Source organism: Lissotriton vulgaris, chromosome 1_1, assembly GCF_964263255.1.
Source record: "Lissotriton vulgaris chromosome 1_1, aLisVul1.2, whole genome shotgun sequence".
Taxonomy (NCBI): domain Eukaryota; kingdom Metazoa; phylum Chordata; class Amphibia; order Caudata; family Salamandridae; genus Lissotriton; species Lissotriton vulgaris.
The window spans coordinates 1,458,706,889-1,458,721,149 of NC_141685.1; the positions used below are offsets into that span (position 1 = coordinate 1,458,706,889).

A 14,261-nucleotide genomic window follows, 5' to 3' on the forward strand; every position below is an offset into this window, starting at 1 on the left:
TGGGGTACCCTATCTCCCCAATGCTGGGTCAAGCCGTACGTCTGCTTCAAGCAGGTGCAGGGTTTGTGTGACGCATCATTGTCCTAAAGGTGACTGATTGATATTTTGTAGATTTCCCTCAGCCACTATTAGGATGTGTTCCAGCGCAGGAATGCCCTCCCTTGCGCCGGAACGCCCCCTGATGGCGCAGGGCTTTATAACGGGATGCATCTCCCAAATGCGTCACGTTGTTATAATATTATACGCCGCACCATGGCGCCCTTTTTTGTTTAGCTGCTGCGTCACAAAAGTCACGCAAGAACGGCGCAAAAGAGCCGCAAGGGCTTAAATCTGCCCCTTCCTTTGTAACCCTGACAATAAGAAAAATAGTGGCGGTGGATTGATAGTTTGACTATTTAAATGACTGGTAATGTAGCAGGCAACTGTTAGTGTTGTCACTGATCTGACTGAAATCACAATGGAGTTTGTCTGTCACTTTGCGTCTTGCCTGCGGACTGCTGCCTGCCAGTCCTAGGTGAACGTTTCAGTACTTTGTTTAGTGAGTTACGTGACTTTCGAAGTCACAGGTCCGCAAATAAATGAAAAGTAACCATAATCAATATAATTTCGCGGAAATATTTTGTTATTGTTCTTTTGAAATGTTTGATTTGGTTGACATTGACAAGCAACAATCATCCATGTTTTCTGTTCTTTCTTTCATGTTGTACGTCAGCTCCCCCCAGGGGCGAGAGGAGGACACAGGAGCAGCAGGCGGCGGATGCTGTTCAACAGGGCCAGGATCGGGCAGGCGAGGGCTCCTCTGCTGGCCCCAGTAAGTTTTCATTTTAGACTAGTACCTATTTTTCCTAGCGTTCCTCATTTGACTTTTTTCAAAATTGTCTTTGCTCTTCTTGTAGACTGTATCTAAATTCTTATCCTGCCTCTACTATGACTCCCTGTGGTATTACTAGATTATTCTTATTAGTCTGTCTGTGTAGCTAACTAAGATTGCACGGTTGGCGAAACTCCCATGATTCTAGTCAGCAATAGCTCTATCAACTTAGTGCAGTCCTCTGGGATTGTCCATAATGTCTTTTGAAGTGTTCTATCTGGACTCATGCTTGCAAAAATTGCAAAACCTTTCGCTCAGTCACTCTAGTCTGGACCAAAAAACACAGATTGTATTTAAGTTTAAAAGCTTTATTAAAAGTAAACACATTTATTAAAATCAAGTCATAATAAAACTAAACGTTTAACTGATAATGGAAAAGTGGTTAGTGCTGACGATTAATTGAAGACATTTCTTGTGGTCGAGCCGAGCTCTCACCTGGTTTCAACTTGATCTTGTTGTTAGAAGTCCATCTTCTGTCTGTGTGGAGAAAAATGGTGCGTGTTAAAAAAACAGCCTTCATCAGTTGTGCCAAAAAGTGCAGCAAGACATCCTTCCCTGGAAAAAGGGACATTTTTTTTAACTTTAACGTAGACAGTCACAAATTACACATGTCTTCATTCCTAGACCAAATACTAGTGACTAGTGAGTGCTTTATTCTAACATTCTTAAATGTACTTTGTAGGTGGAACATCTGGTGGCGGGGCCAGTGTGGAGGTGGTGGTGCTCGACACGGAGGCGGAGGGCGATTCTTCAGGGGAGGAGGCGGCGGCTGTGAGAGTTGAGACGGTGGTGGTGGCGGCCAGAGGTAAGCTCTTATATATTCCTTACTTATTGAGATTGAAGACTAGCTGGGAAGGCAAGAATATGAGATGCATGGCTGGGTGAATGATGAAGCAATGATGGGTGGAAGGACAACAGCCTGGGTGGGTGACACAGAAACTGTATGTGTCCATATACCTGGATCATGCTACTATCTGACTCTTAGATAGCATATGTGTATCTAGAGCAGGGGTACTCCTAGTACGGCCCGCGGGCCGGTGGTGGCCCGGCAAGCCTTCCTTGGCAGTGCGCAGACCTTGCAGACAATCACTGCTCCCCCGGCCCCCACAGAGCAGAGGCTTTTTTGTATTTCACCTGTTAGCGCCCCTGCATCTCCACTCTGACAATCACTGCTCCCCCGGCCCCCACAGAGCAGAGTGGAGATGCAAGGCCACAAAGAGGTGAAATAGAACAAAGCCTCTGCTCTGTGGGGCCGGGCAAGCAGTCATTGTCAGGGTGGAGAAGCAGGGGCGCTAAAACAAACAAAGCCTCAATAATATGTTAATGGTCTTTTAAAGACCTGTTAAGTACTTTGGTGTTGTTGTCTGTGTGTGCGCGTTGAGGAAGCGGTCTCAACCCGGGCTGAAGGCTGACACAGATAGACACACACATAGTGAGATGACAGAGGGGGAGGGAGAGGGAGGGCAGGAGGGAGAGAGAGATGGAGGGAGGGCAGGAGGGAGAGCAGGAGGGAGAGAGATGTATGTAAATGCTGGGTCTGGTGGCTCAGTGGATGAGGGCATCTGCTGCAGGGACCTGTGTGCAACCTCATGGTCACAAGTTATCGTTTTGCTTTAGCCCCGCCCCCTCTGACTCCGCCCCCACCAGTGCGGCCCTCGGCCCCAAACTACACTGTAAATGTAGCCCCTGAGAGAAAGTTTGTGAGTACCCATGATCTAGAGAGAGTAGACGGTCAGTGGATGAACTAAGTGTAACTTTGAAGAGCATGTAACACTGCACCCGCACGTCCGTTCCAGTGTAGGAAAGGCAAGGAAAAGAACTTTTAATTTTGTCCAAATACTACCATAAATAGTAGCAGTAGTTTGTATTGCAAGCACTGCATAGATCCGGTTATTATGGTGGCCACTCCCTACCTCTCTTAATAAGTTTAGTAGTACTCAGTCATTCATGTGTGGATGTATCACTGGTCACTCAATAAAAAGCAAAGCACCTAAAGTCATCCCATATATAAGCAAAAACATCCCATGTGAAGTGATAGATAATCAGATTATTTATCTTCTTCAATTTTCCATTTCTAGTACTCATTTCCACTGTAGGATGAAAGTTAAATTAATTAAGCAGTAGCCCTTGAGTTGTAACAGAGTATTCTCAGTGCCACCCGTAATAGAAAAGTAAGAGCTTCACCACCTGCATGTACTGGACGGGTACAGTAACGCAACGGCAACGCAAGTCTAGGTCACTCCTCATGGCGTGCGTCTCTTTTTCTCGGGTGCAAGTTTACTGCGCTGGCATTATGCCGGCTTGCAGAAAATAACGTATCAATTTTCCAAAACAAGAGATAAGAAGAAGAATAAGACTGGTGTACTTTCATAGTCGACTCCAATGGAAGTCCACAGTGCTCGTAGAATTTGTTCCTTAAACTCCCACTAATGTTAGAGCAAGGATGAAGAAGTGTGAGGTTAGATAGATACTGGCCTCAATAGTTATGTAATGCGCTTGCAAGTTGCTAGTTGTACTGCAACACAAATTTCTGCTGAATGATTGAGTTAATCTTAAAGAGCATTGGTTACAGACTATGTCTTTCTTTCTTCATATAGGTTCTCCTTCCAAACGAACAAGGAGGAAGGAGCTGGCTAGAGCGGCCCGGCAACGGAGGATCGAGGCCACTGTTGCGGAATATCGGCGGCTGGTGGCCCTGGAGGACGTGGAAAGTGTGCAGTCGACAACTACAACAACGTCGTCTGCATCGGCCTCCGTGGCCCCACGGGCTGCCACCCAGCACAGTGGTCCACCCAGACTGAGCCGGGCTGCCAAAGGCAAACGCCACCGCCGAGCAGCAAGGCCAACAGCTGCCTCTCACAGGCATTGCACCTGCAAGGCAGTGAAGGCACGCCTGCGCCGCACTACCCTGATGGTGTCCCGCCTTCAGCAGGAGCTTGCCTTGCTCCGCGAGGAGCATGATGCCCTGGCCCAAAAAGTTAACAGCATCCACCCATAGTGTCCCTTGCCCCTTTTTTAGAGACTTTTGGGGGGTGGGAATTGGGAGTTGGGTTTTTGGGGACTTTTGAAGGACAATCGTTGGGGTTAGGGAGGGTCTTGCGGGAGATTATTTTGTTAGGGATATAAATATACTTTTTCAAACTTTATCTGAGCATACCTGTTTTTTACTGCTTGCCTGGTGGGTGGGGGTTTAACGTTGACTGTTTTCCTGAAAGTTTAGTTCCATTTTATTCCTTTAAGTGTAAATGCCCAAATGTTTTCAACACTAAGTGCCTCTCACAGACTAAGTGAAGTGAATCCAAGAGTCCTAGGACTTTAGTAGTACTACCTTCAGTCTCTCGTCTCTCGTACTAATACTCCATTATACCCCCAAACCACCAAACGCTTATCTTACCTGTAATTTGTGTTTGAAAGTAGGGCTAGACCCAGGGCTGGCTCCACGGGAAACACCGAATAACGTTGGCAATCTTGGTCGGATAAAATTTCCTCATAGCGGTGGTACTAGTGGTGTGACACAGTGGCAGTTGCATGCCTATGAAAAAAAAGAAAATGAAATCTGGTTTGTCCTCCTGAGCAATTCAACGGTACAACTGAGAATATAGCAAGTGACAGAAGTACAGTAGAGCAGTGCCACATTGTAGCCTAACAAATGGTAAAGTATAACTACTAATTCGGTTGAAGTTCTTTCACATTAGCAATGGTTCTTTGTCAAGCAGAGTAAGAATATATCCTCGGATTTCTTCACCAGCCTGTTGCTATCACCTTATCCTCCCCACCCAGCAAGTGTGTGGATTTATTGCTGTAATAATAATTTAGTCACACATCAATCAAAACCACACAGCCCGGGGGAAGAGGGTTAGGGTTTGAAAAATGGATGGGTACGGGGGTTTTTGGGAAAGGTTTTGGGAGACAAGAAAAAATAGCACAGCATAGACAAACTATTGTGAGCATAAACAAATCTTTGGGTACAAACCTATCCATCAATCTTTGAAAGTGCATGCACTACTGCATGCATGTCAGTGAAAAGTAAGTAGTACATTCGACAACTGTGGAAAGAAAGAATGCGACAGTACAGGGCCTGTGTGGAATTATTGATAACGATATTCAACATAAGGTCTCTGTAGCCAGATACCCGAGAGCCTTGCTGGTCACTATAAATCCATTCACAACAACACTCAATGGGGTTGGTCTGGAAGGTGTCAGGTTTACTCCCCGTGATCCAGTCGATGCAAATATGGTTCCACCTCCAAATGTCACCAACACCCAGAAGTGTAAACACAGGGTGTTAGAGCCATTAGGCGGGGGAGAAAAATAACAAACTAAAATAAAAAATGTGGGATGGGTAAAGGTAGGGTCAGCAGGGAAAGGATACCTGTAACAGAAGACAAGACAGGCATCAGTGAAGTGCTGTCCTAACATACAAGGGTACTCTCATATAGTCTCACTAAATAACCAAGGAAGTAGACAAGTACCTGAGCACCAAGAAAACATGACCTTGGATAGGAAATACTATAGCCCTTCTGCCACAATCTGTGAGGAAGGCCTAAGAAACACATAAACATATAGTTAACGAACACACTCCTGTCGCACCAAACACACTCGCGTTATACTAAGACATCAAACCCACTACTCACAACATACCACAAACATGGTAGATGACTCAATGTACAAAGGGGGTTCCAAATAGTCAAAGCAAAGATGTATGGTCCAACAAAAAGGAAGAGGGAAACGGTAGTGTGTAGGAAGCAAGAACTACAACACTGCGCTCTCTAAGTAATGACCCAGTAGAGAATCTTTGGTGAAGGTCAAACAGAAAAACGTAGTTGCTGTTGCGACCACCACTGAATTCTGCCAACAACACACCCCACGGTGCACTACACAAAGAGAACTGGGGTAGCCTGTAGTTACCTCACTACATGCCCAGTTATGGAGGTCCTTTGAAATACACAGTTATACAACGGAGACGCGTAGTTGTCCTTACTACCGCGCTCCGTTTTAATAGTACAAAAACGATCCCCGATGTGAACGCTAACACGTGGTATAGACCGCCACTGTGCTCCGCCACACACAATTCAACCAAACAGGAATTCATCAAAGCTAGAATTCTGTTAGAAAACAGTCACAGAACCTCCCTTAACAATCCGTTCAGGCAGTAATCAGCTGACCGCACGGGCGGCCGAAGAGTTTAGAGCGGCTTTACCTGAAGACGCGTGAAGTCCGTCTACCGCCAAGGACAGAACACGGAAGCGCTCCCCACTGAGCCTCAGGGGGGGGGGAAGGTGATAGTCCACAGGAGACACGATAGAAAAGCATGCAGAGCGTCCGCTCTCATGCTGGTGCAGAACAGAAACCAGAATAACGCGCAACAGGAAGCGCGTCTGTTCCCCAGATAAACTTCCTGCAAGTCTCCCGCCTACTCATGGGAAATGTAGTTTCATAGTACGGTAGGCGCTTAGGGGCTGCGTAACCTGACAGAAGGTATAGTAGATAGAAAAGGAGAAATTGCTTTTTTTCTAGGTGTCCCCTCACTCACCAGGGTTGCCCCTTGGTGACATGCTTCATCATTGGGGCCATCCCAGTCCTCTACGGCCTGGGGCGTGCTGCGACTTGCGAATTACGTAGGAGCACTTACAAATGACTATGTGTGGTGCAGATGTGATAGTGGAGTGGACTAAGTGATGTGTTAAGGGATCAATTTAGAAGCCTAGAGAGAGCCAAGAAATGCAGTCACAGTCAGAGAAAAAGGCAAGGGATACTGTATCTATGTGGTTGTAGTGGTCCTGTTGGAAGTGGTAAGTAAGTTGCCTGCAGAAAAAAATCCTCCTATTAGCGGCACTCCTCCATTGCAGCCGACGCTTCGTCCATCGATGTTGGTCACCAGAAGACACCCTGTAAAAAAAAGCACAGCATAGACAAACAATTGAACATAAACAATTCTTTGGGTACAAACCTATCCATCAATCTTTGAAAGTGCATGCACTACTGCATGCATGTCAGTGAAAAGTAAGTAGTACATTCGACAACTGTGGAAGAAAGAATGCAACAGTAAAGGGCCTATGTGTAAATTATTGATAACGATATTCAACATAAGGTCTCTGTAGCCAGATACCCGAGAGCCTTGCTGGTCACTATAAATCCATTCACAACAACACTCAGTGGGGTTTGTCTGGAAGGTATAGTAGATAGAAAAGGAGAAATTGCTTTTTTTCTAGGTGTCCCCTCACTCACCAGGGTTGCCCCTTGGTGACATGCTTCATCATTGGGGCCATCCCAGTCCTCTACGGCCTGGGGCGTGCTGCGACTTGCGAATTACGTAGGAGCACTTACAAATGACTATGTGTGGTGCAGATGTGATAGTGGAGTGGACTAAGTGATGTGTTAAGGGATCAATGTAGAAGCCGAGAGAGAGCCAAGAAATGCAGTCACAGTCAGAGAAAAAGGCAAGGGATACTGTATCTATGTGGTTGTAGTGGTCCTGTTGGAAGTGGTAAGTAAGTTGCCTGCAGAAAAAAAATCCTCCTATTAGCGGCACTCCTCCATTGCAGCCGACGCCTCGTCCATCGATGTTGGTCACCAGAAGACACCCTGTCCACTGCCTGCCTGATGCTGAATTGTGGCTCGCTACTGTGAAGCCTGACTCCATCCTTTTTTCCCCATTGCAGAGACTGAAACCCGGCCTGTAATTATTCAACGAAAAACAGGAAGTGATATAATATTACAACACCACTGATAAATAAATATAAGGTATGTAGGCTGTGGAGTGCAAAAAGTCACAATTTGATTTTCCTAGTAGACAGTACAATATTTTTGAAAGTGCGTACTCTGAGTCACCTTTTGAAGGATAAATAAGTATGGGCAAATTAATGTAGCGGATCTTGCCCCTCAAGCTAGGTGTACTGTAAACTGTGTTTTAGAACAAAATTAGATCTTCCTAGCAGTGCTCCCACCCAGACCCTTACTAAAGCCAGTCGCAAAAATGTAGAAGACCCCCAATCAAATCTCAAAAAACGAGGCCTAGCAGAAAACTGGTGACAAAACTTACTTTGAAAGTAAAAGTAGGCCGAAGTACCCCCTTCCTAATTACCCATTACCCACCGTGGATTGCATTCAAACCACTTGCAAGCAACCAAGCAAAAGTAGCCATAGCCAGCATCGCTCCAAGACTCGAAATCCCCCCCACTCAAACACATGCAATAGAAATACTGCTAACCCTAACAAACCCTAAGTTAAGAATAGTGGCAAAGGCTTTCTTTAACTATGCCAAATCCCCCCTTTCCCACCATGGATTTTCTTCAAATGACTTGCAACCAAAATTACACATTCTCACGAGTGCTCTAAGACCCCAGAACTCAGTTGGAAAAATCTAGAACACCCCGAAACACATGCAATCCTGCTGCTAGGGCTAACCCTAACGAACCCTAAGTTACAAAAAGTGCCAAAACTAAAGGCTTTTCCGCGCGGATTTTGTCCCAACCACTTCTACCCGGTAGTAGACCTTCCCAGGAATGCCCCAAGACCCGGCAACCCACCCGCCAAGAAGCATAACACCCCCAAACAGGCCAAAAGCAAAATCTCATACTTGCAATATTTCTGGGCCTTCGGTCCAAACGCGCTGCGTAGCTAGGCCATAAGTCGGGGTTGGCACGACGGATTTCCTGAAAAGCAAATGCAATCAAGATTAGAGTGTCCCAGCAATGCTGCCAGACCACGAAACTCACCCACAAACAGACGGAACCCCCCCTAAGAGCACCTCAAAGGCAAGCAAGTCATCAAAAACACAAAAAAAATTCCGCCTGGGATTTGGTCCAAAACACTTTTATCCGGTATTAGAGCTTCCCAGCAATGGCCCCAGAGCCGTCAACCCAGGAGAAAACGAGTAGAAGACCCCCAAACAGCCAAAGAGCAAAAGTACAAAAATGGGGACTTAGTCAATTTTTCACAAATTTCCCAAATCACTCCGCGCGCGCTCTGCAGCTAGGCCCTAAGTCCCCTCTGCCACCATGGATTTGCTTCAAACCTCTTGCAAAGTAAAGTATATATAGCCAGCAGTGCTCCCAGACCACGGAACTCACCCACAATTACCAGGAAGCCCCCCAAACAGGCCCCCGAAAACGCTACATAGAGCAAAATGTCAGAAATAGCCAACAAAAAAAATCGGCCTGGATTTTGTCTCAACCACTTCTACCCGGTATTAGACCTTCCCAGGAATGCCCCAAGACCCGGCAACCCACCCGCCAAGAAGCATAACACCCCCAAACAGGCCAAAAGCAAAATCTCATACTTGCAATATTTCTGGGCCTTCGGTCCAAACGCGCTGCGTAGCTAGGCCATAAGTCGGGGTTGGCACGACGGATTTCCTGAAAAGCAAATGCAATCAAGATTAGAGTGTCCCAGCAATGCTCCCAGACCACTAAACTCACCCACAAACAGACGGAACCCCCCCTAAGAGCACCTCAAAGGCAAGCAAGTCATCAAAAACACAAAAAAAATTCCGCCTCGGATTTGGTCCAAACCACTTTTAGTGCTTCCCAGCAATGGCCCCAGACCCGTCAACTCACCTGCAAAGAGGTAGAACAACACCCCCACAAGTGCTGAGTCTTTCTTCATTGGGCGTAAACCAGCCCTCTGCTTTGATGGAAATAGGAGTCTGGAGGAGGAGGATAGAGGAGCATGTTCTTCTGAACTTGTGAACCTGAGGAATGCAGACTGCGGCACCTTCAAATAAATTAGCAAACAAGTGAAGACAGTTCTGCTGATGGGCTTGTTTTTGTGATTGTCTGATTAAAGTTTGAATTATATTAACTGTGCACAACAAAGAAAGACAGACACACAGGAATAAAAGTGAATAAGGATGAAAAAGACAGTTATTGATTCGTTGTCTCATTTTCAGGGCTCGAAGTCGCTATCACGGTCCAGGAATAAGAATAAGGCTTCGTCATCATACTGTGCGAATTCAGGCAGGGTGAGGTCAGTGTCACCTGACAGAGTAGAAATTCCCTCATCTATGTTGCTGGCCACCTCCTCTTCATCCGGCACGCTCTCTCGTACTCTGAAATCTGGTGGTATGAGGTGCTGATTCATCTTGATCATTGTTAACCTCTCCACATTTTTGGGCGAGAGGCGGCTCCGTTTGGGAGTTACAATCCCACCAGCCGCACTGAAAACCCGTTCAGAAGACACACTTGCGAGTGGGCAAGACAAGTAGTTTAAAGCCAGGTTGGTGAGCTGTGGCCACAATTCTTTTTTCCCATGCCAATACGCCAATGGGTCAGAATTAACATAGACCTCTGTTGAGTCATTCAGATAGTCCTTCACCATCGACTCAAGGCCCTCATCCAAGGTTCCTCCACTTTGCTTAGCTCTTGCTGTGCCTCTGACCTTTTGAGAACCAAACCCACGCAGAGCTAGCCAATCCTCTTCAGCCTCCAATGTTTCTGTTGTCTTTCGTGCAGATGATCCGGTTGCCGGTGTCTTTAACGGCTGAGAGGTCACTTGTGCCACAGCCACAGGTGCAGAAGTGGATTGTTTTGACTGGGGATGGCCTGCTGATGTACTGCCATTTCCTTCAATTTCCAGCCGTTCTGTTTCAAACTTCTTGGCTGACAAGGCTAGCCAACGTTTGTACTTTGGAACATGTTCATCATCAAAAGGAAAGAATGCTTGGCTTGCCAGCGCCTTTTTGTAGCGTGGATCCAGAATAGTAGCACAAATGTAATGCTGTTCTGAGTGGATCTTTTTAAGACGTTCATCACCTTGTAGGAGCTCTAATAATTGCTCAGCCAGAAGCAAAGAGTCTTGCTTTTTGTCATCTTTTCCAAACACAGAACACACCTCCTTCAGTTGGTCCTCCAGCATGTACAACAATGGGATAGCTTTTCCCAAATTAGAGTCCTCCTTGCTGACTGCACGCGTGAAGACCTCAAAAGGACGAAGCATGCGTGTCAGGCTTTCAACTATGTTCCATTGCGGCCCACCCATCCTCAGCTCCTCTATACCCTCTTTCAAGAAATATTGATCGAGTTCCGTATACTGCTCGTACAGACGCTCAAGCATGTAGAAGGTTGAGTTCCAACGTGTTACCACCTCCTGGATGAGTGCTTTCACTGGCATTTGACATTGATATAGCAGGCTCCTCAGCTGCTTCCGGGCCTTAAAAGAATGACTGAAATGCTTGCAAATTTTTCGGCAGGTCTCCAATACACTGTACGCTGCACTGCGTTTATTACCCAAGAATTTTTGGACAACCAGGTTTATACAGTGCGCCAAACACGGCACTCTGAAATAGTAACCGTCCCTCATGGCCTTAACTATATTGGCGCCATTGTCCGTGGAAACATAACCAACCTTGCGTTTTAGTGGGGACAGACAGTTAAGGACCTTTGTGTTAAAGACATCCAAAATGTTTTCTGCTGTGTGACGTTTCTCCAAACCAAACATGGCTAGTGTTGCATGTTTCCGAGCACCTTTAAAAACAATGTTAGTGTCAACACCTGAGTTTAGCTTTGCTTTAGCCCCTGAAAAAGAGACCCAGTGTGCAGTGATGCACATGTAATCAGCGCCTGCGCCACTGGTCCACATGTCTGTTGTCAGATGTATAGTGTGAACAGCACTCTTCTGCAAAGCTGCCCCAATCACCTTCAGAACATCTTCATGTAGTGCTGGAACCGCAACTCGGGCAAAATAGAACCGGCTAGGAACCTTCCATTTAGGGCAGAGCGCTGTCACTAATTCTAGAAAACCAACCCCTTCTACAAAAGAAAAAGGGAGAAGGTCCAGAGCTAGCATTTTAGCCAGCTTAGTGTTATACAGACGGGTCATTGGGTGGTTGCGTTCATATTGCGCTTCTGTAAACAACATCTTTTTAATGTTGCCCTAGACCAAGGATTTACGGGATGATGATGATCTCTTCGACCCAGTTACGCTCGCTGATGAACTTTTCCGCATTGATGTCTCACTCTCTCCCACACTCTTAGTGTGGCTCCCATGGGGTGTGCTGCTGACATGGGAACTGGGTGTAAGTGAAGTGTTTGAATCGTCTTCTACCTCCTCGTCATCAGCAGTTGAAAAATCAACGTTTTCATTACGTGCAATTCCGGCTTTCTTGACCGCCTCTAGGTGCGGAAACCATTGGACAGGGTGCGCTCTCTCAAGATGACCTCTCTGGCCTCCGGTACCATAGTTAGAACCAAGCTTACCACGACTAAATCGAAGCTTACAAAGGCTACAAATGGCTACGTTTTTTTTTTTTTTGGGCAAACACTAAAGAAGTCCCAAACTGGAGACTTGAAATGTCTTCGGGGGCCGGAGGAGGCGGCGATACTGGTGGTGGTGGTCCTGCTGCTAATGCCAGATGAAGTGGAGGATGTGGATTGCCGAACTTCAGTACGTTTTGCACTTTCACCACCACAAATTGAGGTCGAGGACGAGGTGGGTACCTTCTTGCGAAGAAATATGGAAGCGGTAGGTTTTGGTGTACTACTTAACTCCAAATCTAATGATTCCATTTCCATTGCCTCCTCGCCGACATCATCATCACGCTCAGCAGCTTCTCGGGATAGGGTCAAAATGTCTCTTTGCTGCATGCCCGGTGGGGCTGCAGTGACCTTTGTGATGACTGGCTCGTCGTCATCGTGAGAGGCTTTATCACCAGCAGTATCTGTCACTTCTTGTTGAGCCTCATCACACTCCATAGGTTTGAGTTTTTGGACAACCTTCCTTTTACGCTTAGGTACCGGTGTCAGATCATGGTGTGCCTCACTGTCAGACCGCAGTTGTGGTTCCCAAGCTGGATCTGTATCATCAAAAGGAGGTGGGCTTGAAGAAGATGTAGACACCCCCCTTGATCTTTTCCTTGCTAGGGATGTGGAAGACAATGAATGATCATCAGGAGGAGTGGCTTCCAATGATACCTCGGCTTCATTGTCGATTTCCAAATGTGCCCCTACTTCGGGAGGAACAACTATTGTGGGCACTTGTGAACCTCCATGCACCTTTGCTTGCGCATCTCCTTTTGCTGCCTCTCCCCCTTCCACATGTACTTGGGCGTGTACTTGCACATGGTGTTGTTGTTGCGGCTGTGGTTGTTCAACACTTGTCAGATGAGTTACAACAACCTGTGTTGATTCAGGGACATTGCTGCTACTTTCTTGCGATGAGCCAACATCACTGGTCGATGGTGATTGGAGAAGTACACTGACTGCCTCTGAAGCACTCAAGGGCTTTGACTTCAGTTGGCGTGGTGGTGGAGGCACTGAACCCAATGGAGCAGGGGTGCTGCTCCCAGCTTGGTCCCCAGCAGATCCTGCTGCTGCAGGCGTACTTTTTTTTTTGCTCCCAAAAAAAAAGGCACACCAGCCTCCTTGGTAACTTGCTTCTAGAGGAGCTACGGAGAACTTTCTTTGGGGGCGGGGCCATCTTCTTCAGAGCAGGTCAGACAGCAGGCCGCAGTTGCACGAATTGTAGAGTTGTCTGAGGCCAGACGTGACGACGCGTGACGTTATGCTGCACACACACACCGCTGCAGGACTTCTTCCAGGCACTGGTGGTTCTCTTGAGTCTTGTGCACCTAAAAAAATGGAAGACAGAGGAACATCAGTTCAGTTATAGAGCACCAAAAAATCGAAAAACACTGCAAAATCAGCACAATCCCAATCCATCCATGCCCTCCATAATGTTTAAATTCAAGACAACCCACAGAAAGACTAGGCCCATGCAAGACTCACTACCCCTGGGCATAAATAAAGGTTGAAAAGTAGGCAAAATGGTTGGAGGCCTAACAACAAAGCCTGAATTTAAAATGGCCACTTGCCTGCCAGCACATGGCCAGTGCCTGTAGCTGCACTCAAAATGGCCACCAGCCACATGGCATGTCCCTCCCCATGAACACCCCCAAAAATCGAAAAACACTGCAAAATCAGCACAATCCCATTCAATCCATGGCCTCCATGATGTTTAAATTCAAGACAACCCACAGAAATACTAGGCCCATGCAAGACTCACTACCCCTGGGCATAAATAAAGGTTGAAAAGTAGGCAAAATGGTTGGAGGCCTAACAACAAAGCCTGCATTCAAAATGGCCACTTGCCTGCCAGCACATGGCCAGTGCCTGTAGCTGCACTCAAAATGGCCACCAGCCACATGGCATGTCCCTCCCCATGAACACCCCCAAAAATCGAAAAACACTGCAAAATCAGCACAATCCCATTCAATCCATGGCCTCCATGATGTTTAAATTCAAGACAACCCACAGAAAGACTAGGCCCATGCAAGACTCACTACCCCTGGGCATAAATAAAGGTCGAAAAGTAAGCAAAATGGTTGGAGGCCTAACAACAAAGCCTGCATTCAAAATGGCCACTTGCCTGCCAGCACATGGCCAGTGCCTGTAGC

At 46.7% G+C, this 14,261-nt stretch overlaps 1 protein-coding gene across 1 annotated transcript in view; it reads left to right on the forward strand.

Annotated features, from left to right (window-relative positions):
- Positions 1–14,261, forward strand: part of LOC147750671 (uncharacterized) — a 77,952-nt gene that overhangs the window by 49,630 nt on the left and 14,061 nt on the right. The window contains exons 6-9 of the mRNA XM_086930178.1: positions 713–811; positions 1,554–1,657; positions 3,245–3,281; positions 3,469–3,752. Of these exons, the coding sequence (XP_086786304.1) occupies positions 713–811; positions 1,554–1,657; positions 3,245–3,281; positions 3,469–3,752 (524 nt within the window). The remainder of the gene's footprint in view (positions 1–712; positions 812–1,553; positions 1,658–3,244; positions 3,282–3,468; positions 3,753–14,261) is intronic.